The 27,125-nt window shown below is 35.9% G+C and overlaps 1 protein-coding gene across 4 annotated transcripts; it reads left to right on the plus strand.

Moving 5' to 3' along the window:
- Window positions 1–383: 383 nt before the first annotated feature.
- LOC131627388 (uncharacterized) lies at window positions 384–15,887 on the plus strand. Of its 4 annotated transcripts, XR_009291436.1 has the most exons (3): window positions 384–539; window positions 1,147–2,403; window positions 7,302–13,176. XR_009291436.1 is itself a non-coding variant. In XM_058898244.1 (2 exons), the coding sequence occupies exons 1-2, from the start codon at window positions 501–503 to the stop codon at window positions 2,293–2,295; spliced, it is 1,188 nt and encodes a 395-aa protein (XP_058754227.1). In that variant the 5' UTR covers window positions 384–500; the 3' UTR covers window positions 2,296–2,807. The 4 variants fall into 4 exon arrangements, 3 of the variants coding, with proteins under 3 accessions (XP_058754227.1, XP_058754228.1, XP_058754226.1); XM_058898244.1 differs by lacking the exon at window positions 7,302–13,176 and having other exon boundaries at window positions 1,147–2,807; XM_058898245.1 differs by lacking the exons at window positions 1,147–2,403; window positions 7,302–13,176 and adding an exon at window positions 14,317–15,887 and having other exon boundaries at window positions 401–539.
- The last annotated feature ends 11,238 nt before the right edge of the window (window positions 15,888–27,125 follow it).

Consider the following 27,125-nt stretch of genomic DNA (forward strand, 5'->3'; position numbering starts at 1 on the left):
TGCTTATTCTTAAACTGATCGAATCTAATCATAATTGGATTTAACTTTCCTTAACCCTGACGTTGACCCATATCTGTCTTCATTCTTAATTTTAAAATGCATGTCTCCAAAGTTTTTTTTTTAATTTTCCCATATGAAATTAAGCATGCAACAAAAGATAATTTTTTGTCAGATCATCATATTTTCTAGTAAATCACGTGGTATTAAAATTACCGCACAACATTTATTAGCATGATCTAAAAAAACTAACATTGACAAACAGTCATGAAACGCTGAGATTATTTTAATCTTGCACTCTCTGCTACTAGGTAGAGTAAAGAGACTGCACTGTGACATCAACACGAATAACATAAAGTCAGATGTAAATTAAACATATTTTATAATACTCCTACTACACCTCATCCTGCACACACTCACATTCACTCTTCATATTCATCTTCACAGAGCATTATCTCTACAACACAAATCCAACAATTCTCATTTCTTTCATTGCCGCATCCATGTCCACTCACAATCACACTCCAACCCATCCTTTGCAGGTTCATCTTCTCCCCTTTCACATCCCTCTATTTCTCTTTATAATTGTAATTGTCTATTGTTTTCTATACATTTTGTTCATTTCCATTACGGTCTATTTGCTTATTACCTTAAGGTCTATTTGATGATGCTAGCTTAATTCTTTTATCTTGTTGAATCTTATAAGAGGGAGGATTTATGGAAGGAAGAAAAATTAGTTCTAATGTTTACCCGATATATCATTGACCAAAATAACTGCAGACAAAGAACTTTATTGTTCCTAGTATATGTTTGGTTCTCTTTTGACAAAAGTGATTTTTAGTCAAAAGTGAGTTTAATATTAATTGTTTTATTTCTATAGCGGATCGAGTGTTCATCTTGATCTTGATTTTAAGATAGGTTCTGGATTTTGGTTTTTGTTGGTGCTCTTTTGATGGTTTCTCATCTTTTGTCAGAGAGGTGGTTCCTTAGTATCTTGAGTCCTTGTGTTTGGGATCCACAACCTATTTGTAGAGTCAGATACCTCTGAAATATTCATGATGATATCAACAACCTATTTAAGAATTCTCTACGAAGTCAATGACTAATTTGGTGGTTTACTCGATGTTTTTTTGGTCATTTGTTTGTTAGATTGCAAAGCGGTTAGAGAAGTTCAAACCAACAATTTTCACCCAAATAAGTATCCTCGCAATCAAACATGGAGCTGTTAACCTAGGTCAGGGTTTTCCCAACTTTGATGGTCCAGATTTTGTAAAGGAAGCAGCAATTCAAGCAATCAGGGATGGGAAAAATCAGTATGCCAGGGGTTATGGAATTCCAGATCTCAATATTGCCATCGCTGAGAGGTTCAAGAAAGATTCTGGACTCGTAGTAGACCCTGAAAAGGAAGTTACCGTTACATCTGGTTGCACAGAAGCAATTGCTGCAACTGTATTAGGTTTAATAGATCCTGGTGATGAGGTTATTCTGTTTGCTCCTTTTTATGATTCTTATATTGCCACTTTATCCATGGCTGGTGCGAATATTAAAAGCATAACGCTGCGCCCTCCGGATTTTGCTGTCCCGATTGAAGAGTTGAAGTCCGTCATCTCAAAGAACACTCGTGCAGTTGTTATAAATACTCCTCACAATCCTACAGGAAAGGTGTTCACTAGAGAGGAGCTTTATACCATTGCATCTCTTTGCATTGAGAATGATGTCTTGGTTTTTACTGATGAAGTTTATCATAAGTTGGCATTTGATACGGAACATGTTTCGATTGCTTCTTTGCCTGGAATGTTTGATCGGACGGTGACAATGAACTCGTTGGGGAAGACATTCTCGTTGACAGGATGGAAGGTTGGATGGGCCATAGCACCGGAACACTTAACTTGGGGAGTGCGACAGGCGCACACGTTTATTAACTTCTCAATTGCAAATCCTTTGCAGTGTGGTGCTGTAGCAGCTCTTCGAGCGCCCGATTCTTATTATGCGGATCTAAAGAGGGATTATATAGCAAAGAGAACTATTTTGGTGGAAGGTTTGAAGAGTGTTGGATTCAAGGTTTTCCCATCCAATGGAACCTTCTTCGTGCTTGTAGATCACACCCCTTTTGGATTTGAAAATGATGTTGCGTTTTGTGAATATCTAATTAAGGAGATTGGGGTGGCGGCGATACCTTGCAGTGTGTTTTACTTGAATCAAGAAGAGGGGAAGAATTTAGTCAGATTCACTTTCTGCAAGGACGAGGAAACTCTTAAGACCGCTGTTGAGAGGATGAAGGAGAGGCTTAAAAAATAATCTTTATGCGTGATCGGGTCATGTGATACATATCTAAATAAGGACATTTTCCTTTCAAAATTCCCAAAAGCCTTGATGGGTATGTGCTGTTGTTTTGTTATGTAGGATGTGAGATTTTGGATCGAACTCTAGTATGGCCGAAGGGTAGCTTCTTGGTTCGACAGGGTTAAGCATGAAGTCGAAAGTTGTTCACATGCTTGTGTCGAAGATGCTAGGGTTGTTAGCATGTTAAATTAGGTTTTAGTGTTTAAACCCTAATTTGTTAAGTTAGCTTGTTTATTAAGTTGACTTGTGTAATGGGCCTTGTGGAAAAAGCCCATTAGTTAGTATGTTAGGTTTTATTATAAATAGCATACTAGTCTCTCATCATTGAAAAGCTGCAAATCCTAATTTAGGGTGAGAGAGGTTATTTGTTATTCTTGTAAACTTGTAATCTTGTTTTAAGAGAAAGTGAAAGAATAGCAGTTATAACCAATTCTTGTGTTCTTATTCTCTTCCCTAATTCCCTATTATACTTTGTTATTGGTATCGTTTTTCACAACAAATTGGTGCGGTGAGCGTGGAGAAGATGCCTTCAACAAAGTATGAGATTGAAAAGTTCACCGGAGTGAATGATTTCGGTCTGTGGCGCTTGAAGATGAAAGCCCTACTGGTTCAGCAGGGTTGTTTGGAAGCGTTGAAGGGAGAGGCAGCCATGAATGCTGCATTAACGGCAGCGGAGAAGACAACTATGATCGAGAAAGCACACAGCGCAATTCTGTTGAGCCTTGGTGATAAGGTTCTCCGGCAGGTATCAAAGGAGACGACGGCATCAGGGTTATGGGTGAAACTTGAAAGTTTGTATATGACCAAATCGTTGGTAAATCGACTCTACCTGAAGCAAGCTTTGTATTCATTCAAGATGATTGAAGACAAAGTATTGGCTGAGCAGTTGGATATGTTCAACAAGCTGATTCTTGATCTTGAAAATATTGATGTGAAGATCGATGATGAAGATCAAGCGCTGTTACTATTGTGTTCTTTGCCTCGATCACATGCTCACTTCAAAGAAACTCTCTTGTATGGAAGGGAGTCCCTGACGTTTGAAGAAGTTCAATCAGCCTTGTACTCTAAGGACTTGAATGAACGAAAGGAGCATAAACCTTCGACTGTTGGCGAAGGTTTGGCCGTTAAAGGAAAACTCTTACGAAAGGATGGTAAGTTCGACAAGAAGAAAGGCAAAAGCCAGTCGAAGACTTATAGTGGCGAAGCATCTGGCATTCGATGCTACCATTGTAAGAAGGAGGGTCACACAAGAAAGGTGTGCCCTGAACGCTTGAAATATCATGGAGGAAAGGATAATGGCAACGCTGCCATTGTTCAAGATGATTTCGAATCATCTGATGTTCTTGTGGTTTCAAGCAGTGACTCTAAGAAGGAGTGGATTATGGATTCAGGTTGCACTTGGCACATGACTCCAAACAAAGACTTGTTCGAGGAATTATGTGATCAAGATGGTGGATCAGTATTGCTGGGAAACAACAAGGCTTGCAAGATTGCAGGTGTTGGATCTGTGAGATTCAAGCTCCATGATGAGTCAATAAGGTTGTTGACTGAAGTCAGGTATGTTCCTGATTTGAAGAGAAATCTGCTTTCTCTTGGTGAATTCGACAAGAAAGGATATGTTTTCCAAGGAGAGAAAAGTATCCTAAGAGTCATGAAGGGTTCGAAGGAAGTCTTGAGAGGCGTGAAGAAACAAGGCTTGTATACCCTTGAGGAAGTGGTTCGACAAATGTTGCATCCACGAAACCTTTGTCGAAAACAGAAATCTGGCACATGAGATTGGGCCATGTCAGTGAAAGGGGTCTGGTCGAATTAGGGAAACAAAATCTGCTTGGTGGAGACAAAGTCGAAAAGCTGAAGTTTTGTGAACCCTGTGTACTTGGAAAATCTTGCAGAGTGAAGTTCAACAAAGGCAAACAAAGAACACATGGATCCCTTGATTACATCCATGCTGATCTTTGGGGGCCTGCAAGGTGTCCATCACATTCAGGAGCAAGGTATTTTCTATCCATAGTAGATGATTATTCCAGAAAATTATGGGTATTCATCCAGAAGACTAAGGATGAAACTTTTGAGAATTTCAAAAGTTGGAAGACTCTGGTTGAAAATCAGACTGGCAGAAAGGTCAAGAGGTTGAGAACCGACAATGGCCTTGAATTTTGCAATGAGGCATTCGACAGTTTTTGTGCTGCCTCTGGTATTGCAAGGCATAGAATTACTGCAGGTACTCCACAGCAAAATGGTTTGGCTGAAAGGTTTAATCGAACTATTTTGGAGAGAGTCAGATGCATGTTGACTAGTGCGGGGTTAACAAAGGTGTTCTAGGCTGAGGCTGTTTCGACAGCAACATATCTGATAAACAGATGTCCTTCGACAGCGTTAGATATGAAGACACCTAAAGAAGTTTGGTCGGGACATCCACCAGATCTCGACAAACTGAGAGTATTTGGCTGCGTAGCCTATGCTCACATTAGGCAAGACAAGGTCGAACCTAGAGCTCTGAAATGCATGTTCATGGGATACCCTGAAGGAGTCAAAGCTTATAGGCTATGGTGCCTAGAGCCAGGTCACAGGAGGTGTATCACCAGTCGAGATGTAGTTTTCAATGAAGTTGAAATGGCTTTTAAGAAAACTGATGATGTTGGTCGAAGTACAAAAACATCTGACGAAGAGCTGGAACAGGTAGAGATTCCTGTTGAGGTGGAGCATGTTGATGCTGAATTGCATATCCCAGATGAAGTCGAAGAAGAAGCAGAAGATGCTGAAGTTGAGGAAACTGACGATGACTACCTATTGTCGAGAGATAGGTCGAGAAGAGTCATCAAGCCACCTCAGAGACTTGGATATGCAGATCTTATAGCTTATGCCTTAATCTCTGCAAGTGAGGTTCTAGACGAAGAACCTAGAGACTATAAGGAAGTTATGAGGAGTCGAAATAAGACTGAATGGCTGAAGGCCATGGATGATGAGATGAAATCTCTTCATGATAATCATACTTGGGAACTGATCAAGAAACCTGTTGGGGCAAGGTTAGTCAGCTGTAAATGGATTTTCAAAGTTAAGGAAGGAATTGAAGGAGTGACGTCGAAAAGATACAAGGCAAGGTTAGTTGCAAGGGGTTTCACTCAGAAAGAAGGTGTCGACTTCAATGATGTGTTTTCTCCTGTTGTGAAGCATAGGTCCATTCGAATGTTGCTTGCCATGGTGGCACAGTTCGATCTTGAACTAGAACAGATGGATGTGAAGACTGCGTTCTTGTATGGTGATCTAGATGAAACGATCCTGATGAGGCAACCTGAAGGGTATGTCGAAAAGGGGAAGGAAGATTATATGTGCAAGTTAAAGAGATCTTTGTATGGTCTGAAACAATCTCCTCGACAGTGGAATAGGAGATTCGACAAGTTCATGGCACGCATAAGTTTCATTAGAAGTCAGTTCGACCACTGCGTTTACTTCAGATTTCGACCTGGTAATTCATTTGTTATTTTGTTGCTTTATGTGGATGATATTCTCATAGCAAGCAACAGTGTCGAAGTTGTGATGAGGGTGAAGGCTGAACTCAATAAGGAGTTCGATATGAAGGATCTAGGAGCTGCTTCCAGGATTCTTGGAATTGACATTCGAAGAGATAGAAAGAAGTCGAAGTTATGCCTATCTCAAGAGGCATATCTACGGAAGATTCTTGAAAAGTTTGGTATGTCGAATTCGAAGCCAGTTGTGACTCCAACAAACCCTCAATTCAAGCTGAGTATTGATCAGTGTCCCAGTACTGATGTGGAAAGAGCCTATATGAATAGCATCCCATATGCTAATATAGTTGGTTCTTTGATGTATGCTATGGTTTGTACTAGACCCGACATAGCATACGCAGTAAGTCTTGTAAGCAGGTACATGGCGAGTCCTGGAAAGGCTCACTGGCAAGCATTGAAGTGGATTTTAAGGTACATAAATGGGTCTCTGAATAGAGTCCTAATTTATGGTGGAGCCTTGGGTGAAGATGGTAAAGCAGTAATCGAAGGATATGTCGACTCTGATTATGCAGGTTGTATGGATTCCAGGAAATCTATTTCTGAATATGTTTTCACTATGTTTGGCACAGCAATTAGTTGGAAAGCAACACTTCAGAAGGTTGTTGCTCTATCAACCACTGAAGCGGAGTACATTGCATTAACTGAAGCTGTGAAAGAAGCATTGTGGCTTGAAGGTTTTGCGAAGGAGCTGAAACTTCAAGGTCGAGGTATCACTGTTAAATGTGATAGTCAAAGTGCAATACACCTGTCGAAGAATTCAGCCTATCATGAGCGAACTAAGCACATTGATGTGAGGCTGCATTTCGTCAGAGGAGTAATCGAGCGTGGAAAAGTCCAAGTGCTGAAGGTTTCGACTGAAGACAATGCTGCTGATATGATCACCAAGACATTGTCGAGTTGCAAGTTTTTCCACTGTATGCAGTTGATAAAGCTGCATGAAGAAAGCTAGTTTGTTCCCTTGATGTTGTAGAGTTAGATCCAAGGTGGAGATTTGTGAGATTTTGGATCGAACTCTAGTATGGCCGAAGGGTAGCTTCTTGGTTCGACAGGGTTAAGCATGAAGTCGAAGGTTGTTCACATGCTTGTGTCGAAGATGCTAGGGTTGTTAGCATGTTAAATTAGGTTTTAGTGTTTAAACCCTAATTTGTTAAGTTAGCTTGTTTATTAAGTTGACTTGTGTAATGGGCCTTGTGGAAAAAGCCCATTAGTTAGTATGTTAGGTTTTATTATAAATAGCATACTAGTCTCTCATCATTGCTAAGCTGCAAATCCTAATTTAGAGTGAGAGAGGTTATTTGTTATTCTTGTAAACTTGTAATCTTGTTTTAAGAGAAAGTGAAAGAATAGCAGTTATAACCAATTCTTGTGTTCTTATTCTCTTCCCTAATTCCCTATTATACTTTGTTATTGGTATCGTTTTTCACAACATAGGAGTACAAACTCAGTGCATCATCAATAGTTTGAACTTGTTTTTCTATAGTTCTAGCTCCTTTCTTATTGCTTTGCTGTTGTATTGCACTTATAATTGAATGTTGTACTTAGCATGTATTACAGGATTACTATGGAAATAGAGTTTATATATTATTTAGAGCCAGTTAGTGAACGTTTTTCAAGCTCTGATAATTCCACAGTTCTAACCCCCGAGTCGCAATAATACCAGAAAGCCATTCAATGAAGAGGTACTAGAGGAAAGGATCGGATTTGTTACAGAGAGATAATTGATTGTGTGAATATTGGATGATCATTCCTTTTAGCCTTCAAAGCTATAAGTAAGTTCGGTTACATCTCAACTAGTCATTGCAAATGTAAGAAAAAAATCTGCTGGTAGCTTTCTAACTCATTTAATTGTTTGTCACAATAAACGAAAACATTACCGTTGCAATTAGGAGGTGAACAATTCTCTCTCTTTCATCATTTTTAAAATGGTATCATAGAACCCCGGTTTCGATCATGATAGAATTGTCTTAGTTTCCTCCTCCACTGCCACTTCCGCCACCACGGCCTTCAGAATCATCTTCCAAAGCAAATATCGTCATGTTTCAGTTGAAGTTCTCAGAGAAGTTTGATAAAAACAAACGTCCTTGTTTGGTGTCAACGAATTCGGCCAATATTTAATATTCATAATCTCCAAGATTTTCTTCTTTAATGTGAAATTTCATATCGTCTCTCCAATGATGCAATCACTAGTACGCTTGTTGAAATTTCTTGTTTTCAAGCTTGGACACAGCAAGATTAATGTCTATTGTCATGACTTCAGTCAACAATTTCCAATTCACTGATGACTCGTATTCTTGGATGTGTTCACGCATCTCAACTGTGATCTTGTATTCATGATCATTTTTGGAAATTGACTCGTGCTCGTGTACATCAACTAAGCTCATGATTGTGTGCTACAACCTTAGATGATCGTAGTATCAATGAATATATATCGGTGAGTCAAACATTTTTCTCTAGCCTCAGTTGGAGATCCTATTCCATCTTAGCAACACATTGACATCATTCTCGAAGGTCTTTTTTTGGACTATGGATATGTCCTCTATGTCATAGAGAGAAAATTTGAGATAATTCAACTCAAAAAGTTGAAGCTCTACTAATTGTGCATGATATGCGCCTCTCAAAGTTCAACAAGAAGGTGCAACTTGATGTAGCATCCATTAATCTTACACAGTCTAAACCACAAGTTGATATTCTCTCCTCCAATGATTCTTCTCATTCTAATATCCTTGCTTCTACCTCTGATGAATCAATTGTACCTTTTAAAAACTCCTATGGAGAAGGCTTCTCTCATAGAAGAGGAATAAGAGAAGGTCAAGGACGTGAAGGGAGACGCTTCATCAGTGTTAGGTTTATTATAATTTTGGCCACACTGCTTCAGTTTGTTATCATTGTTTTAATCAACAATTTCAAACCCCTACTCATGCTCATTATTGATAAGTGCCGAAAATACGTTAATAAATAAGCATTTATTAACTTATTTTGCAAGTAATCAAAGAAAAAACCCTCAATTTATCAATAAAACGTCTGTATGAAATTTTTAGCTGTGTATTCACTAAGTACGAGTAAAAACAATCAAGAAAACATCAAAATCAGCCAAAAAGCACATTATTCCAACAACCAAAGCTCGCTAAGCGTTCTATGGCGTAAAAGAAGACTTAAAGAGGCAAGTAACTTTAAAGCTAAGCAAAAAACTTGCTTAGCGTAGTATCAAGCGCACTACACAAGGTAAGGCAGGTGTGACTTTAAGAATAAGTTACTTCAAGGACAAGGAAGGGTTTGCTTGCTAAACAAGCTTTAGAGGCGCACCAATCAACGAAAGGCGACAAAGACAACTTGTAAGTGAGTTAGTATAACTATTAAACACCAAGAAGTTTTCTCAACTATTAAACACCAAAGTTCAATTTACTTTCTTTTATTTTACTTTAAGCCATTTCAAAATTTCACAAACAATCAACATTTGATAAATCATCCTTAAAATTATAGAAAATATTGAATGCCTTTGAAACACATCCATCCCCTATGGAGATGATGAAAGTTGTACTTGCTTCTACACTTGCAACAAAATGGTGACATTGTCGAGGAATGGTGTTAGTTTTTAAAGACATTGCAATTGGTTATATTATTTTAATTATTTTGCTTATAACTATATATTTGTGCATATTTTGTTTATAGTCACTAGTCTACTAACATGCTAGTCTGTTGATATATTTTTTTTATGTGAAGAAAGGCTTTTGAAGAGCAACTTTTGTTTGATCCTAAAATAGAACAAACCACACATAGAAACAACAACAAAACAAGAAAAGAAAAATTATTAGCCTAAAGATAAGACCTAGAAGAGTCTTCTATTTCAAACTAGAAACCATGTCAGACCTTGGAAATGATAACATCAAACATTGAAGATGTTAGACGAAGGCAACTTATCTAGAAGGGGTGAATAGATCCGCAATTAAAAATACTTGGTGAAAATACTGTTTTAAAACGTTTTAACTATGGATAGCGGAAAATGCACAAAACAATTTGTCTAATCCAAACCGCTATCAAAAAACTCGGATATGCGTTAAAACCATTAAGATTGCATTGATAATGAAAAGCAATTGAATCAATATATTTCAACAATCACCAAAATATGTTTGAATTTAAACACGCAAGTAATTTATTTCTAATGAAATGATTAAACAAAAACTTAGAGAAGCAATTTATCGAACACTTAATTTGCAATCAATTTTGATCAGAATTTTCTTATAGTTCTGTTGATTTGAAATCCAATTACAATCACAAGGATTGTAATGAACACAACAAAACAGTTTTGAAATGATAAAGAATCTATCTAATCAAAATTGAAATCACAATTACCGAATTCAACAATTTTCTGTTGAAAGTAAATGAGAGAGATAGATAGAGAGAGGGGACACAAGGACTTGTTTAGGCATTTCATCAATCGTCCTCGCTATGGCTACGTTGCCCCCAATTCCAAACAGAATTGTGATAGTAAATTGCAAAATTTATTTACAAGAGAAATGTAGAAATTCAACCCTACAAACCCTATGTTTGTTGTTGATCCTAACTCATTCTCTTCCCTTGATCTTGAGCTCGATCAAGAACCCGATGATACCAATTAATCCACCAGTTATCGCTACTTTTTCGACAGAACCACTTTCTTCAAAGCTTTCACTCGAAAGAATCCAAGTGTGAATTATCGTGACTCCCAAACGATCCTCCAATTACCGCTACTCCTTGACAGAACCACCTTTTTCGAAGCTTTCACTCAGCTGAATCCGAATTGCGAAGTCTTGTGCGAAACCCCAAATCAACACCTTGATATTTGAGGACAAACCCTCACAGTTTTTCCCAATGAGACCCCAAAATATTCTCAACCCAATTTACAATTCAACAACCTAAGTTGGACGTTATCAACCTAATTTAGATGGCACCCAAACAAAGAATGATTATGTGTAATTTATTTTTGTGTATGCATAGATGTGAGGTTGAAGATGAAGAGAACTCTTTCTATGTTTATGGTTTCATCATTTTGAAATGATGTATGTATGAGGTATTTATATGTGTGCAAGTTGGAGGCAAAAGGAAAACTAGAGGTTTAGAAAAGAATGCAAAATTTCAAAAAAAAAATAATAATTTACACATGTGTTGACACATGTAAGTCATGTTCTGACTCATTTTGGCACGTGTTTGTCATGAGTTGACTCATATCAATAAATTTTCTGCTATATGTCAACCTTAAGAGCCTTATTAGTCTACTTATGCAAGCAGAAGTTACAGGCTTTAAAAGCAAGTACATGTGTCGACACATGCACACAGAATCTACAGTATGTGTTGACACATGCAAATAGAGCCTACAGGCTTTAAAATGCATGCACATGTGTCGACTCATAAATCGTATGTGTCAACACATAGACTTGTTTTCATATAAAAATATGTTTTTAATGCATAAAACCTATTCTAAATGCATTTTAAGCTTCCTAATATTAAGATGCATATTAAGACTCAGAGATAGAATCCAATATACACAAATGCTAAAGTTTTCCTAGTTTTGATATCATACAAAATATCTCTAATAGGATAGTGCACTCACAGTAGAATGTCGTGCCACAACAATTCGAGATGACTAGATCACATAACTAGATCATAAAGGAATGTCCACCAACATGAGATGCTAATCCTTTTGCAGGACTAGATCATGAAGGCCCATAGACACATCTTACACAATTCTATGAGTTATCTTATACATTCATAGCTCTAGAAGGTGAGAAAGAGGCGGTATTCATAAGGTTGTTTCCATATTCATTGATCGGTAAAGCGAAAGAATGGTACTTTGATCAACCAATATAAGTGATGAACATCTAGAAGTTAAGGAAGATGCAGTATTCATGAGGTTGTTTCTATATTCATTGATCGGCAAAGTGACAACCAACACAAGTGATGACCAACTTGAACACACTGGAGAAAAAGTTCTTGGATAAATTCTTTCCTCATTATAAGTTTATGGAAACTAAAACAACAATCAAGGTATTCTCTCCATAAGTTATTTCCAGATGCTACTGTTGGGGATTCTCTAATGTCAAAAAGCGCAGAAGATGTAATTTTGATAATTGAACGAATGTCACTCAGTGATCAAGGTCAGTACAATAGGAACCCTGATCAACAAAAGAATAACATCATTGAATTAAACACAAATTATGCAATTCTATCACATAATAAGTTAAAAAAAGTAGATGATTTGATAAAGTATTAGTCAAAGCTCCAGCATTAATTGAAGGAAATGCATGAGACATTAAAGCACATGCAGATTTCATTATGTGAGCTATGTAGCGACAATCACCCTCCTGGGTTTTCCCCTCCAACTGATAAAGAAGTCAACTATGTTGGAAATCAACAAAGGCTTGGGAAATATCAAAGAATAACTACAAAAGGAACATTTTCAAGCAAGGATGGAGGTCAAAAACTGCTCCTTCAAGTAAGCAATTGAATCATAACTACACTGTAGCACCTCCACAAGAAAAATCAACAAAGCTGGAGGATATATTTAACCAGTTTGTGAAGATGTCGGTTACCAACTAGAAGAATACCAAGGCTTCTATTAAAAACCTTGGAACACAAATTGGTCAAATGGCAAAGCAATTGGCTAATCAACATAAAGATGTTTTCAAAAGAGTATTATCATTCATTCAGTGTTGACAAAGATGAAATTGTTGCTGCCAAAGGTCAATAAATAAAAGAACCTCAAGAGGAAATGAAGAAAGAGGAAAGCTTTGAGGATATCTAATAGACTCTTCCATAAAATGAAGCAGATCCTAGTGTAGTCATATTACCTATTTCTATAGGTGATATAAAAGTTGGAAATGCACTTATAGACTTGGGTGCTAGTGTGAACTTGATTCCATTAACGGTTGTTCAAAAGATCGGTGACCTTAAAATAGAATAACTCAAGTATGTCAATCCACTTCAGAATCTCTATATGATTTTTCTATATATAACAATAAGAACTTTTTTTATGAATTTCATTATGTTCCTATCTTAGAAATCAAATAGAGATAACATGATTGCTTTATTGTTGATACTCTTATGTTGAGAAAATGCATGTTTACTTGAACTACTACAATAGGATAAGCATTAGGTTTGAAAATAGAAATTTGTAAGAGCTTAACTATTGATTGTATGATGTTAAAAATATCTAGGGCTTATGAGACTATAGTAAAAAGCATGCTAAACCATAGATTTTTATCATTCATCATGCATAATGAAAGCAAATAGGATGCATTTTCATGTATTTGATCGTATTACCTAACAAAATTTTGATATAGGTATGTTGTTAGCTAAATGTTAAAGATGGATCCAAAGAAATAAATCGCTAGAAGGAAAAGACAAGTAGCCAAAACAAAGTCATCTGAAATACTCACACATCTCCCTCTCGATCGCAGTTGTGGGGGATCAAACCGTGGTTCTTCCTATCAAATCTAGCGTCAATCACCACTAAACCAACTAACAATTGGTTAAACATAAACTCTTTTAAAATAGACTTCTCTCATCAAACTCAATATAAGTTCAATTGAATACTCACGCGTAATGATGCTTTAAAAATCTATTGGATTCATACACATAGTGAATTTTCTCCTCCAAACAACTCCTTATATATCTATTTAATTCAAATTTTTTGAAAACATATTATAAAACCAAATTGACAATATTTAATTCCTTCATATATCTTCCCCCAAAACACCACTAAATAAAATATAAAAATATCTGACATTATCAAATTGAAAATGAATTTATTTAGTTAAAACATAAAGTACATTTTTATGTTTCATACTCTGCTTCCTTACCATAAACGGCACTGTAAAGGCCAAACATTTAGTCAGAAAGGAATCAAATTCCAATTATTAATACTATAGTATTATGCAGCTCTATAACAACATCCCTTGCTCCACACACTCCCTCTTCAGATTCATACCCTCCCCCAAATTGTTACGCTTTTCTAATCATTTCAACACCCCCTCTTTCTCCAAACCTCTCATTGCCGCCGCCATGTCCACCGTTTCCACCGAGACTCCGCCTTTGCAGGTTCGCCCATTTCTCTCTTATCCATTCCAGATCCCTCGATTATTTCGTTTGCATGTTAAATTATTGACTCTTGTTTTGTATTATATTTAATCGCTTTTTGTTGTAACTGTTTATTTTCTGTTCATCTCAATTTTTTGGGTTTCGTTCTTCTTATAGATGAGATTTTTCACTGCAATGATTTTTTTAGCTTCCATTAGTTTGTTTAATTCACTTATTTGCTTTGAGATTATTCATATTAACTTCTTAATTACTTAGGGTTTGTTTTGGAGTTAGGGGAGAAAGGAAAGAAAATGGAAGGAATGAGATAGGGAGGAAAAAACCCCAATTTAGGGTCTATTTGCTAATAGATGCTGTTTGCTGTCATTTTGTTTGTTAGGTTGCAAAGCGGTTAGAAAAGTTCAAAACAACAATTTTCACCCAAATGAGTATGCTTGCCATCAAACATGGAGCCATAAACCTTGGTCAGGGTTTTCCCAATTTCGACGGTCCGGATTTTGTAAAGGAAGCAGCAATTCAGGCAATCAGAGATGGGAATAATCAGTATGCAAGGGGTTATGGAGTTCCAGACCTCAACATTGCCATTGCTGAGAGGTTCAAGAAAGATACTGGACTGGTTGTGGACCCTGAAAAGGAAGTTACTGTTACGTCTGGTTGCACAGAAGCAATTGCTGCAACTATTTTAGGATTGATAAATCCCGGTGATGAGGTTATAGTGTTTTCTCCTTTTTATGATTCTTATGAAGCCACTTTATCCATGGCTGGTGCGAAAGTGAAAGGAATTACTTTGAGCCCTCCAGATTTTGCTCTCCCGATTGAAGAGTTGAAGTCTGCCGTCTCAAAGAATACCCGTGCCATTCTTTTAAATACCCCTCACAATCCTACTGGAAAGATGTTCACTCGAGAGGAGCTCAATGCCATTGCATCTGTTTGCGTCGAGAATGATGTTTTGGTGTTCAGTGATGAAGTTTATGATAAGTTGGCATTTGATTTGGAACACATTTCTATTGCTTCTTTGCCTGGAATGTTTGAGCGGACGGTGACAATGAACTCGTTAGGAAAGACATTCTCTTTGACTGGATGGAAAGTCGGCTGGGCCATAGCACCTCCACACTTATCATGGGGACTGCGACAGGCGCATGCTTACCTCACTTTCGCAACCACAAATCCAATGCAGCGGGCTGCTGCAGTAGCTCTAAGAGCACCAGAGTCGTATTACACTGAACTGAAGAGGGATTATATGGCAAAGAGAGCTATTTTGGTTGAAGGGTTGAAGGCTGTTGGCTTCAAGGTATTCCCGTCTAATGGAACATACTTTGTGATTGTAGATCACACCACTTTTGGACATGAAAATGATGTTGCATTTTGCGAATATCTTGTTAAGGAGGTGGGAGTGGCGGCAATTCCTACCAGTGTGTTTTACTTGAATCCAGAAGAGGGAAAGAATCTAGTCCGGTTTACTTTCTGCAAGGATGAAGGAACTCTTAGGGCTGCTGTTGAGAAGATGAAGGAAAAGCTTAGAAAATGATCTTTATTTTATGATCATGTCAATGTCATGTGTTGTAGTTGGTTATTTGGAAGAAATTTACTTTTCCAGAAACTCAAATGTAGGTAGGTTTGTAATAACTTGCTATTGATTAGCTCAGCCGTCGCAGTCATTAGCAACAACTTATCCGCTACGATTACGATTTTTCCCCTGAAACTTAATGTTATGATGGCTATGTTGTTTTCAATGAATAATAGTTTGAAGGGGTATATTTCGAATGCAATCATGAGAAAACACCCAGGACAAATGTATCATTTAGCATCCAGTTTGTGGCAATAAAGATCATTTTGATGGTAACATATGTGTTTGGCTTAAAATGGCAAATTGATTTGACCTGAAGCTCATATTTGTAGTTTATCCTGTCAACCAAATTGATTCTACTCTTTTGCTGAACTATTATTTTATATATTATTTTGTTTGTCGGTTATGTTTTTGTTTGTATGTAAAATATGCTTGTATTTTTCTTTAGGAAGTATTTTTTTTTCTTACTCTCAATTATTTCACTTTATGCAACAATTGAATTAAATAGTATGAAATTTAAATAAGAAAATTTCCCACCCCACCTTATAGCATTTAGCATTTAGGCGCATCACCAAATTGACAAATTTGCCCTCGTGCTTCCGTAGATGGATCTCCGGAATTGAGAAAATTTCAAATTCTCAATTAATTGAGAAAAATCTTTTGTAGTTATATTTATGGAAAGATTTGATAGGGTTTGACAATAGATTGTTTTCACTGTGTTTTATACGCTTCCGAAGATACATCGACGGAAGGAATCAAATTTTTTTAAAATATAGGGTTTTATACGCTTCCAAAGATACATCGACGGAAGGAATCAAATTTTTTCAAAATATAGGGTGCTTCTGGTTGTGCATTTATTGAAGAGGGAGTAAAAATGAAAATTTCTGTAGTGCGTAAGAGATCCATGCTATTGATTCGGGGATCATTTGTATCTTTTCAAGTGAACTAATGAAAATAAGTTGTAATTTTTAAAATTACTTATCTTAAAATTAATTCTATCAAATTCAATTATTAATTCTATCAAATTCAATTTTCATCCTAGAGATCAAAGTGTTCTCTAAAAAAAAAAATTAACTTGTTGCATGCTAGGTATTAATATTAAATCTTTATCATAAAAATTGTAAAGTATTATTTAAAACGGTGTTTCCATTATATTGCACATTGATTACATATCGTAGAAAGCTCACTACAAATTAATTTGGCTATGAAATTAATCTTAAAAATAAATTAGTGCTAACAAATTAGTCCTCAAGAGACTTGTGATGAGATTGATGTGAGATTAAGTTAAAATCACTGCATATTCAGTAAAATTGCCACCTCAAAAGTTGGTAAAGGTTGGTCTCAATAATGTTAGAGCTCAATAATCGGCACTCAATAATGTTGTTCATGGACAGTGGTGAACCTTTAGAGGTTGGTCTCTATGAGTGGATGAAGCCTTGGGCCGAGTTTATTGTTGAAACATGCCATGAAATGTCTCATGTAGGGTGCTATCAACAACCATATTCCCCGATCCTAAAGTAAAAAATAAACCCAAAAGTTAACCATCAAACTTGATGGTCATTTCTAACTATTAATCTGGGTCTTTGAAATAAAATTCATCATTAAATAAAATCTCACATTGGTGTAAAAGGATCTAAGTCGAGTCTTAATAGCTCAAGACTCATTATTAGTAAAAAATTTAAGAGGAAATTTTTGTAGATAGCAGTGAAAAGATCTTATTAGGAATGTCAGCCGCCTTCTCATTGTCTTTGAATTCAAGAATGAGTCACTTCAACTTCTCATCTCTTAGGTTGTCTCCCTTGTTATCTTCCGCTGTCAATTCTCCAATCTTTTCCTTCATGGTGCCCTTGGATTGTGTCTTGGGGCACGAGAACCCCATTATGATGGAATAAATATAGTGATAGCCCCTAAAGATTGATGTTATGAACAATAACTTTCCCTCAAGATTTCCCATTTTTCTTCTTTGATATTTTTCTCATTACGGGTGCCTTCAGCGATCTCAATTATTTTCCTGGAGGGTCTCTCACTCTAGAAGGGATAACATTTTCTTCTGTGGGATTGCTCCACTTTCTTGGATTTTAAGGGGAATCACCGAGCCTCATGTAGTCATCTTTCCTTCCTTCGTTCTTGGCACATCTACCAAGTTTTCCCTTTTTAATCAATTCCTCGGCCTCATCCTTCAAATGAATGCATTGACAAATGACGTGCTCGTAGCTCTTGTAGAATCAGAAGAATTTAGACCTGTCGATATCTGATGACTTTTTCACAAGATGGGGATACTTCACTCCGACCTCTTTGAACTTGTTGTTAGCACACTCTTATAGAATTATTTCCCTCAAAATTTTCAGCAGGATATACTAAAAAAATAGTATGTGGCCCTTTTATGTTTATCTCTGTCCTCGTGACGTATGTTATCCTTTACTTCCTAGGTGCACCACTTCTTGAGGCCTTGTTCCTTTCGAGGTCTTCAGTTAGCATTTTCTCCTTGTAGTTAAGGTATGGTTTAGATCAAGTGAGGAAGTCGTGAAAGCTTACCACGCTTTTTGAACCCAACATCTCCAAGAGCATGCAGTCCAACCTCAAACCTTTCTCAAAGATCCAACACTTAAACTATCATTCGCTCTTCTTACCTTTTCATCCACCTTCATGAATATGCCAATATAATCTATGATGGTTTCATTTTTCTTATGGTGGATTCAACTAAGATCTGCCACCGTCTTAGGTTGACATTTTCATGCAGTAAACTATGATGTGAACTCATTGTACAGCTTTTTCCAAGATTCAATGAATCCGTCCTCCAAAGTTTAAAACCACCTCATAGCATCTCTTTTAAGAGTCAAAACAAACAACTTGCACTTCACTATACTCTTGACATGGTGATAATAAAATATAGTGTCAACATGCTCAACGTGTTTGTCTAGGACCTTGGTTCCTTCGTAATTATCCAACTTTGATGGTTTATATAGTGATTTATGGATCTTGTAGTCAATAATACGCTTGGTAAGTGGATTCTTTCTATGATGAGAAGAGGCATGATGAGGGGATCCACGAGAGGAAGTTTTCTTGGGATGTCGATCCTCAGGCAGTTGTAGATTTTATTGCCTCTCTTTGAGTCACGAGAAGGAGAATATTAGCCTTGATGGAGGCGTTGACATCATTCTGGAAACCATGGCGCTCTTTTTGGTTGTAAAACAATATCTACAAAAGAGTCCCTTAAAGTGTCAACGGCATGACCATGTTGTAACATCTCTTGTTGAATTGCGATTTTAGAATTTTTTCTGCTGATTTTCTTCTAAATAGAGAAATATTTCACTGATGAGATTTGTATTTTGTTGTTTCACTAAGTTGTAGAAGTTCGTTACGAGCTTGTTCGAACCTTCATTTGGAATACCATTTGGATTTGTTGGAGGTTCTGTGGCAGATCTGGCTCACAGGAGTGGAATTGTGATGGAGGATGAGATTGTTATAAGAGGTGAAACGTAAATTTTTGCTTGAATTGGCGTGGTACCACCGATGAAGTGATCAAGATCGAGACGTCTTTCTATTATGGAAACTCTTTTTTCGTATGAGTCCAAGCAAGCGCAGTAATATCTTGGAGCATTTGGATCATTGATCTGACCTTAGGTGCGGGAATGACATTGCGGTGAATGGTAGATTGAGTTCCCTTGGATCCTACTATTAGAGATAATCTCAAGAAATAGTTTCAGAGAGGTTTAAGAATGATCCAAACTTGGTAACGTAATGACCCACGAAAGAGATTGAGAGAGTGTTATGGGAATTCGTGAGAATCACAAGGTGATTCCCTCAAACGACGCGACTATTCGAATATAGAACACAAAGTAAGTAGTAAGTCGTTGATGACCACCCTGAAAAGGATTTCGGCACAGTCGTAAATCTCTCTAGTGACTGAAGAAGGGTACCTTCAAGGTTAACGCTTCAACGCTCAAGTCAACAAATGAGAGAGAGATAGAACTTACAAGTGTGTGAATGAATCTTACATTGGTGTGACAGAATATTACATTTATATAGGGATGGTAGTTAGAACCACCACCGATAGATACAACACTAGATGCGGGACACTATTAGATATACATCAAAGGTTGAGATGAAGACAATGATCTACTCTAATGTGGTGCATCAATATAGACATCTACCTATTCATCGACTAAATAGGTGCCTATGTTTGGACTAAATCTTCATATTGAACCGATTTTATTGGTCATTAGCCCGCTCTAAACAATATAATACAAATTGTAAAAACAGTTTTTTCATCACTAAATCTTCATATTGAACCGATTTTATTGGTCATTAGCCCGCTCTAAACAATATAATACAAATTGTAAAAACAGTTTTTTCATCAATGTCATGTTGCACTACACATTGGATGCCTAGTCAACAAAATTTTTCACTGCGAATTAATTTGTGCTAACAAATTAGTCCTCAAGAGACCTCGTGATGAGATTAGTACAAGATTTAGTTAAAATGACTACAAATTCAGTACAAGTGCCACCTCAAAAGTTTGTTAAGGTTGGTCTCAATAATGTTAAAACTCAATAATGTTGTTCGTGGTGAGAGCCTACTGAGGTTGGTCTCTATGAGTAGATGAAGCCTTGGGCCGATTTGTAGTTGAAACATGCAATGAAATGTCTCATGTAGGGTGGTGCTATCAACAACCATATTCCCCAATCTTTAAGGTAAAAACAAAACCAAAAGGTTAGCCATCAAACTTGATGGTCATTTCTAACAATTGATCTTGAGTTCAAAAAAAATCATCATAAAAATCAACCGATGCAATTTATTGTTCCTTGATCTTAGGACATGTAGTGTAAGGACTAAGTAGTATCTATAAAGTATTTAAATATATTTATTCATTTTTAAATGGTGAAATTTAAGCCACTAGACAAAAAAAAAAATTAATATATTTGGTCAGTGCCGGCCCTGCACAGGCGCAGGCTGCGCTACCGAACTGGGCCTCGGAATTTGGGGGGCCCATTTTTTTTCATCATTAAAAAGAAAAATATGAAGAAAAGGAAATGAAAGAGTTGATTTTTTCAGCAATGGTAAATGAATTGAAATAGATATAGAATTGAAGAAGAAAAAGAAAGTGAGAGTAAGATGAAATGTGACTTTAGTCTGTAATTTTATGTACAACACTGCAACTTACAAATAAAATAATATATATTATTGGCGGTGTTCACGTGATGTTGCTTTAGGCTTTAGGCTTTTGTACAGTAGACTAGTAGTACATCTTACATAATAGTATTATTTGTATATTATATTGCCAACTTTGTTTATGTGATGCTGATTTGTCTTCTCTCTTTAAATCAATATTGTTATTTTATAATTTTGTTTACTTTAGTTTTTTTAAGCTAATTTCTAATTCTTAATTTTGAATTCTAATTGGCAATGTTCTTTTTATTACTAATTTCAAAATTGTTTTATTTAATAAAATTGAGTTTTGATTCTACTAATATAATAATTTAATGTAGGTCTATTTTATTTTTGGTATTTCATTTAATTAAAATATTTTTTTATTTAATATGTTAATTTTAATTATATTTTATTAAATTTAGGCTATTTTTTCAGATTAGTACAGGGCCTCATGATTCATTGGGCCGGCCCTGTATTTGGTCTTTTTTTTACCAAAAAATTGATTTAACCACTGAATTTGTATTATTAAATGTCCCTAAAAAATTTCACCTCAATTAAAAAAAAAAAAAACAAGTAGTCATGTTCAATGCTTCCAACATACACTTATGATGTAGATGTTGAACTAAAACATTCTATCTTTAGTCTTTACCTTGGTTGAATAATACAGTAGAAAAGTGAAACTTGTTCAAAATTCAAAGTCAAGAATATGAATTATGAAGTATCCATTTCGGTTGTACATACACATTATATGACTCTTCAATGCATGTAACAAGTTGGTGTTTAACATCTCCTTACCTTTAATTTTGATGACATATTCAAATTCAAATTCAAATTCAAATGTATCTGCTTTTCTTTTTTTACTAAAAAAGAAAAAGTCTTGACAATAACAGCATCAAGAATTTAAGAATAAGAATATTGTCTAAAAAAAAACATAGAGATTCATACATAAGATGTTAAGAAATATAAATCTATTTATGTCATTAGTACTTTAGTATGTACCTTACCATGAATAAAAGAATATTGAATCAACTACACAAAATTAATAGTTAAAACCAGCTTGGTATACTTAATTGTATTTTTTCAATTTTTTATTGAAAGATATTCTTTTGAAGAAGTAAACAATGTTTTTCTTTATAAAAAAGTCAACAATATTTATAAACACCGTATTTTGACTAATTCAGTTGCATCGCCAACTACACTCACATGAATAAGATATATGGTCAATACAATTTGATAATTTGTGTGTTAGAAGAAATAATGCCACGATATGCAACGAATAATTCAAATGATACTTATTGATATTGATATTTCTTTTAGAAACACATCATTCATCTTTTAAAGTTAAAATATGAAGTGTATCAATACAAAACAACAAGACTCTAATTCAAGAAAAGAATTCTAAGGATAAGTTTAATCTTTAATAGCATTCTATGCCGCTAGGACAAAACGCACAATAACAAACATCACACGGGAAAAGACATATAATAGATGAGATTGTGTCCTAGTTAAGGGCGTGTGAGCCTGATTTCCATCACACCTTTTTCCATTAAATTGGATCGAGTGGTCATCCACACAAGGCATCAGATATAATGGAGACGGTTATAACTGCTCGTCATATATAAAGCACAAAGTGCGTCATTTAAGGTATCTATTTATTCATAAACTCAATGTACTATTTCATTCATTTTCTATCTTGAACGTTAGAGTGTTAACCATGCAGTTCCATTCCCGCCATAATCAGAAGCTCACTCCACTGCATCAGAACTCAAGTTCACGCGATCTTCACCTATCTCTGGTTCCCGTACAAAACATTGGTGCCGTCTATGGGATTTGACTTCTTAATTTCATCAATTTTCACAAAGAGTCGCCATCTCTTTGCCACGATCTCAGATCCTTGATCTTCTCTCTTTCAGAGTTCCAATCTCTTCCTCGCATAAGTCATCGATCCATCCCTGCCGCATGGTGGCATCGAAAGAAAATTGTTCGTCCATTGAAATGCAACGCCATTGTCATGCCAGCTGTTGTAACCAACGTTATAGATCGAATGAGGGAGGCTCCACTCCGCCCAACGGCTGGGGAGGCTATGGTCTTAGTTACTCCTTATATAGTTCTGAAGCCGCAAATGCAACACCTCTTGAAATTATGTTCTTCGCATGAGAAATGTTGGACACGATGTTTGGGACAACATGTGTAACAGATTAAAATAGATTGAGAGATACTAAGAATTAAATCAAAAGGCAATAAAGAACACAAAGGAATTAGTAACTCAGTTTAGTGCAACGTCAGCTACGTCTGAGGGGCTTCCAACCCAAGAAATAAAATTTAATTCCAATAGTATTTGAAATTCAGTTCCTTAAGGGACAGATGTCGCACGCGATGTCTTGACAATTTGTTCGACAAGATAAACCAGAATCACCACAAACTGTACAAGATGATGGTGCATAAAAGCAATAAATAACACAATCAATTGGTAACCCAGATCGATGAAACCTGCACCTACGACTAGAGGGTTGGCTTCCAGCCCAAGAAAGCAAATTCATTATTAGTAGTTTAGTAAAATTAGTTTTACAAGAAATAACAAATTCTATGTTGTTCAATGCCTCTTCCTAACACTATCCTATGACTTTCTATTTATGACCCCCCATAAATATGAGACATCCTCTCACCTTTTTTTTCTCAAACACTAACTCCTTAGTGTTTGGGTTTTAACCACTAAATTCTACTGATCAACTTCAATCAATAAGATGAGTGATGTTGAATTTACAACTCAACTAGACAAACCTACAATTATGCCAAGTTACTGAAATATAGTGTGGTGAAGAAAGGACTCTTGTAAACCTAACACTCTAAAATTTTCAATATGAATACTTTAATTCTAATGCATGTTAGAGCTCCTTATATAGCATAATAATTCTGGGCTTTTCTTCATGGATATTTTATTTCATTTCGTCCAAAAATAATGCATAATTTGATGGATATTATTTGTTCCATAAATCTCTCTAACAAAATATGATTTGTTTTAATTTAATTTCAAATTTAAATCTCCATTTAAATATGAATCAATCTTCTTCCAACTGTAAAAAAAGAATCACGTAATCATATTGCTAAGCCAATAACAATAAAATTTGATCCATTCTTTGCCTAGAGAATCTTCCAAATCACTGCAGCATTGACCTATTGCGCAAGGCTCAGATGTCATACCAACATGTTGCGATATCGTGTCCAACATGTGTCCCTTCTTCATCTCCATACAACTTAAGCAAACTAGAAAAATCTTGAACCCTTTGAACATTTCTCCATGTTGCTGTTTTGCAAAATGCAGCCAATTCTAAGAGTCAATTCACAAGGAACTTCAATCTTCCCCTTTGGCAAATTATGGCAAAAAAACTCTTTAAGATATATCACTTATTTAGACCAGAATAAGTGACAATAAGTAAAAGCACTGGACTATCAGAGCATACAATCAGTAGCAGTAGCCATTTGCCAATCGTCAGAGTTAAGCACCAACGGCAGCACTAGAAGGCAGTAGCATCAACAATCAAATGCTTAAACATCATCCATTTAGTTTCTCCAAACCAAAAAGATAATTAATCATGAAATTATTCACAGACTTAGTCATGCATGTACCTGGTCAACATATGATTAGTAACATACAATCCTACCAACTAACATTTATCAACATGCAATCATTCATATACTTAGTCAGGCATAACACAAATAGTTAGTAGTTACTATCAGAATATGCAAAATACTACTAACACAAAAGCTCACTAAAAGGGCCAGCTGTCTTACGCGATGCTCCAGCATGTGGGCACCTGTTAGTTAGTCGCACTAACAAAGATCACACCATTACTCCCTTTTTTTTTCCACAAACTGGAAAAGAGTTAGTACTCCAAAATAACAGATAAAGGTTAGTCATGCAGAAGTTAGTATGTTAGTACATACAAAACCATATCATGAGTAGAATATTTAGAATCAACATTAAAATATGCACGAGTATTGTTTCAGTTATACAAACTTATTAAGAAGCTATGAAGCCTTTATAGAATAAAAATTGCCCAATAAACTGAGCTGAAAACAACTGCAACCTAGCCTTTAATTTTCATGTAGATGACTCCACACTCCAACATCTTCAGATCAAAAGCCAATTCAAGTTGTCCTCATCTGACTCAGAATCACTAGAATCACTGGATTCCATTAACTCTGCAACAACAACTTTTATCTTTCTTATCTTATCAAGATTCACATTTGTGATCATAAGCTTCTTATTTCTCTATGTTCCACCAGAAGGTTCAACTATGGTGATGTTATTCCTAACATCTCCAGCTTCCTTTGCCTTATTTAACCAAGACTCCAACATATGAGCAACATCCTTAGGAACCTCAATTTTTTTGACAAGTAAGTTCCAACTTGATTGCTTAGACGAATCTTCAGAATATTTATTCATGTTGTCCGGATGATTTGGAAGAATCAGAGAGAGATTTGTAATTTGTGAGCAGGATAAGGTAAGATGTCTATTTTCTTGCTTGTAACAACAACCCAATTATACCACACTTGAGATAATAAAAGAGTCCTCCTTATTTTTCATGCCAAAGTGGTCTTAGGGGAGAGAAACAATTTTTCTCTTTTGACATAACTCCCTAGCATTGGTTGTTATAGACCCTTACAGATGCAAATACCAAGGGCACACCTTAGTTCTTCAAAATGATTTGCATCATAAACTTTAGAGAAAGAATCCCATACCAATGTCATGACATCTTATCCCACATTATACTCCTTCAACATTTGCTTTATCCTGAGTAACTTCCAACCACTGCTCCCTGCAACTATGTATTCAACTTCATTTGATGATAAGATCACGCCGATTTATTCCTTGTTGATGACGAGGTTCTTCTTGTGTGTCACATAAACTTTCTTCAACAAATGCATAACTTTTTCAAATTTCAAAACTTCCTTGGAAAAATTTCTTTCTAGGCTTATCTTCTTGTGATACAAACACTTCCTCTTTATCATACTTTCCTAATAATAGAAGGACACTTTGATTGTGAATATCTCTTTTCTATCCACCATTTTATGTATGATGAACACTGTGTCCAAATCTTTTTCTTCAGCCTTTGTCACTGATTTAAGCATTCTAGTTTCTTCATAGTTACCCATGGCAACTTGCTCATCCTTATATCCTTTATTTCTGAAACTGTAAACCAGACCATATTACAACCTTCAAAAGACCTAATTGAATCAAGGTTTATTTCGAAAGCATACTACAACAAGGTTGCGTAAGCTGACTCCCATGAGATTTGCCAATAATTTGTTTTGATATTATATTTTTGCTTTATCTTTCACTTTGAATGTCTTAACCATTGTCTTTTGACCAGTGATTCCATTTGCCTTACATTTATAACATCATTCCAATAATGATTTTGATTTCAAAAATATTCTTTGAGCATTGCATTAAAATTTCCATTTTTGAATGAATATTTTATTTGCAAGTAAGCACTCATCTTTCAGGAAGTTCAAGTAGTTGAGAAACTTGATCAATGATCCTATCAAGGGCATGCTGCGTCAGGGTCTTGTTGTTCAAGATGTTCAGTTCAAGATTAATTAATCAATTTCAATACTCATATTGTCGCAAGATTTCCCAACATTCGTTTCAAGAACTGAAACAGCTATCAGTTTATCTACAAGAATCATTTCAAGAATTGAAGCCATGATCAGTTCATCCCCAACACATTTCAATTGAAGCAATGATCAGTTAACTCATAACAATCAGTCAACCAAGGGCAATCTTCTTTAGTAATCTCCAAGCAGTTTACCAGTCCTTCTCAAAGGATCATCAGTCATGATACAGTTACCAGCATGACAAAAATGTTCAGCATTTTCTTCCCAATAAGAGTTGGCAGAGTTCCTGTGTTGAGGAATTAGAGTTCCAATATTCCCTTGCAAAAGAGTCTATCTCAGTTGTCATAAAGAATTGCATTGTATTGATCATTTATTATGCATAGAAAAATTCAATATCATGCATAAAAGCAAAATTCATGCTCATGTGCATTTTCCGAGGCCCTATTGCTATCAACATCTTACCTTGAGATCAGTGTTCAACTCTGTTGGCATTTACCAAAATAGTTTTTTCTTACATTCATCAGTATGTTAGCTGATAATGTCCACTCTCTATTTATGTTCATCAGTACAATAGCTGATGTTGTTTATCCTTTGTTGCTATCATTAGTACATTAACTGACGATATTCACTTTTGTTTCCCCTCATTGGTACATTAGCTGGTGCATGCCCCTCATTTGTGTCCCTTTATCAGTACATTAGTTGGTAATTGGTTGTCTCTTGTTTTCTTTCATCAGTACATTAGCTGATGATTGGTCATGTTTGTTTTCTCCTTATTAGTACATTAGCTGGTATGTGATTTCTCTTCCTCAACATATTAACTAATGTCGATCTTCTTATGTGCTCTTTATCAG

Source organism: Vicia villosa, unplaced genomic scaffold, assembly GCF_029867415.1.
Source record: "Vicia villosa cultivar HV-30 ecotype Madison, WI unplaced genomic scaffold, Vvil1.0 ctg.000359F_1_1, whole genome shotgun sequence".
In the NCBI taxonomy this organism is placed as follows: Eukaryota; Viridiplantae; Streptophyta; class Magnoliopsida; order Fabales; family Fabaceae; genus Vicia; species Vicia villosa.